Source organism: Suillus subaureus, assembly GCF_016647635.1.
Source record: "Suillus subaureus strain MN1 chromosome Unknown BJ212scaffold_504, whole genome shotgun sequence".
In the NCBI taxonomy this organism is placed as follows: Eukaryota; Fungi; Basidiomycota; class Agaricomycetes; order Boletales; family Suillaceae; genus Suillus; species Suillus subaureus.
In genome coordinates, this window is record NW_024539060.1 from 10,889 (window position 1) to 13,138 (window position 2,250).

The window sequence follows — 2,250 nt, forward strand, 5'->3', positions numbered from 1 at the left end:
AGACTTCCCCTGTCTCTGGACTCTGGTTAACCATGTTTCCCTTTTGATTATTGATCTGTTACATACATTTCATTTCCAGTGTTCATTATTTGTGATCTGTCCTACTTACTAATAGACTTTGCATATGCTTTGTACATAGCCTTTATATTTGCTGACTGATTCCTATATGATACCTACAGTATATAAACCTCCTGTAACTCTCAGAAATACTCCAGTTTGAATATCATCTTAGTTCCTGCTCATTCCTGTGTCTTCTGGACTCGAGACAAGTCTCTTGTCATATTCCAAGTCTTAGGATTGCATCCTAGGCTACATTTCTGACTTTACCTTAAAGGTAGTCCATCCTCTGTTAGTTTCTAGTCCGGATTAGTCTTATCTGCTTGTCCAAGTAATATCTGGATGTCCATTGTCCGCCCTAGTCAAATCCTGGAAACTCTGGACAACTGCTCCAGCCCTTGGAAATTAAGGGCACATACTTGGGAAAGGGGCACAGCGTATGAGCTGAGGCCAAGCCCTTGTGATCTGACCCCCTTGAGCATGCGACCTTAACAGCTTGCAAAGCCACGTGAACGCTTGTCATCAGGTTGGATCAGAGGAGAAGGACAAAATGCTTGATTGACCCAGGCAGCTACCAGGTCCTTGAGGCAGGAGGTATTGTCTTTACAAGCTGCATTGGCTCCTTTATTGAGCTATAAAATAATCAGCATGCAATGTAATTTTGTTTGCGAAATATATCAGACCTTTTTCAACATATCTTCACAGTCTTCATCTCAAGGGTCCCCAACTTCCCATGCAGCCATGGCAGCACCCGCAAGAGTTCGATGTAGCCACATTGCATGTGATCTTGCCCAAGTTTATTGTATGATTGAAATATGGTATGAAATGCAGTTGACCACCTACTCTGGTGTGGCCGCATCCTCTGGTTGATCCTCATACCGGTGATCATTTTCAGAAATCAGGTCTTCCAAGCTGGCGTAAAGGATCACTAGGTGATGAATCACCCTACCTTGTGCAATGTAGTAGGTTGTTTTTCTTTGTAAGAAAATCAACACTGGACTAAGGGTAATGAATGGGACGGTAGGCTTACCTCTGCTTCATTCCCCTCTCTTGCTGCATAATCTCCAGCTCATCTTCTAAGGCAGCAATGCGATGCTTGGCCCTTGCTTTGGCAGTAGTAGGCATCGCTCCAGATCCAGATACTGTCGACACATGTTGGGAATTTGAAAGCCCCACGCCATCAGACACTGACTCAGACTCAGAAACATTAGAATTGTGGGATGCCATGAAGTGGAGGAGAGGAAGGGAGGGAATGGAAGGGAGAATTTCAGGACAGCTGTTGCACAGTGAAAGAGCAAGGCAACATCACAGTGGATGAGAGAAATGAGTGAACTTGAAGTAAAGAGAGCTATCCTTTATACATTCACTGATGGCCCACTCAGGCTAGAGCATAGTCTTAAGGATGGATGACATTTACATACAATACACACATGCCTGAGCTTATAGTGCTTCCATTAGTCTCAAAAAACCCTCCCACCTGACAGCATTGTTTAAGAGGTTAACCATTACGTGTCACACCTGGATTTTAGTAATGATAGGCTCCCCATCAGTCACCCTGCTGATGGATCGTTAAACGGATGCTTTATGCTCTTTTCTTTCGGTAACTTGTACATGTTGATAAAAAGACACAAGGGGTGCTTAATGCTCCATGAAGTCCAGCCACTGCAATTATTGCAAACAGATATGAGTGGCATAACTGACTAGCAGATCCATAATGATGTCAGCATTTGATCCGAATGGTAAGTCTGAGTCGAGGAGTACAGGTTTGCATTATGAATGAAAAGAACCAACCCCTTGTACTTTATGATAGTAAGCTTACCATGATGAGACAATGTCCAATATAGGGTCTATGACCCCAAAGGACTCTGATGCAAAAAAAAGTCTGAGTTGGTTGGCATGCATTCAAGTTTGAGCCTATCTGAGTATATTGAACCTGAAGGGAGTCTCAGTGAACTTGGCAAGCCTGAGAAATGATATTAGTACTCGTAGCTGTAGTGATAAGCTCTTACTACTACCAACTGTTCAAGAGTGAGTGGGCCCAGTGTGTGATCACCTACTAGTAGTCACAGTAGCCTTTGGACTTGGACCTCCGAGTCAGACTTGCACCAACAGGCTGTCTCGGCATTATCACGGTAAACTTAATAGTAACTTGAAGTCAAGGCTCTGCCAGTGAGCCTGAGGGACTAGTACTAG

The 2,250-nt window shown here is 43.8% G+C and overlaps 1 protein-coding gene across 1 annotated transcript; it reads right to left on the reverse strand.

Moving 5' to 3' along the window:
• Window positions 1-770: 770 nt before the first annotated feature.
• Window positions 771-1,284, reverse strand: BJ212DRAFT_1307349 (uncharacterized protein; the record flags this gene model as incomplete). Its single annotated transcript, XM_041333850.1, has 3 exons — window positions 771-843; window positions 901-1,032; window positions 1,088-1,284. The coding sequence occupies 3 exons, from the start codon at window positions 1,282-1,284 to the stop codon at window positions 771-773; spliced, it is 402 nt and encodes a 133-aa protein (XP_041184927.1).
• Between the last annotated feature and the right edge of the window lie 966 nt (window positions 1,285-2,250).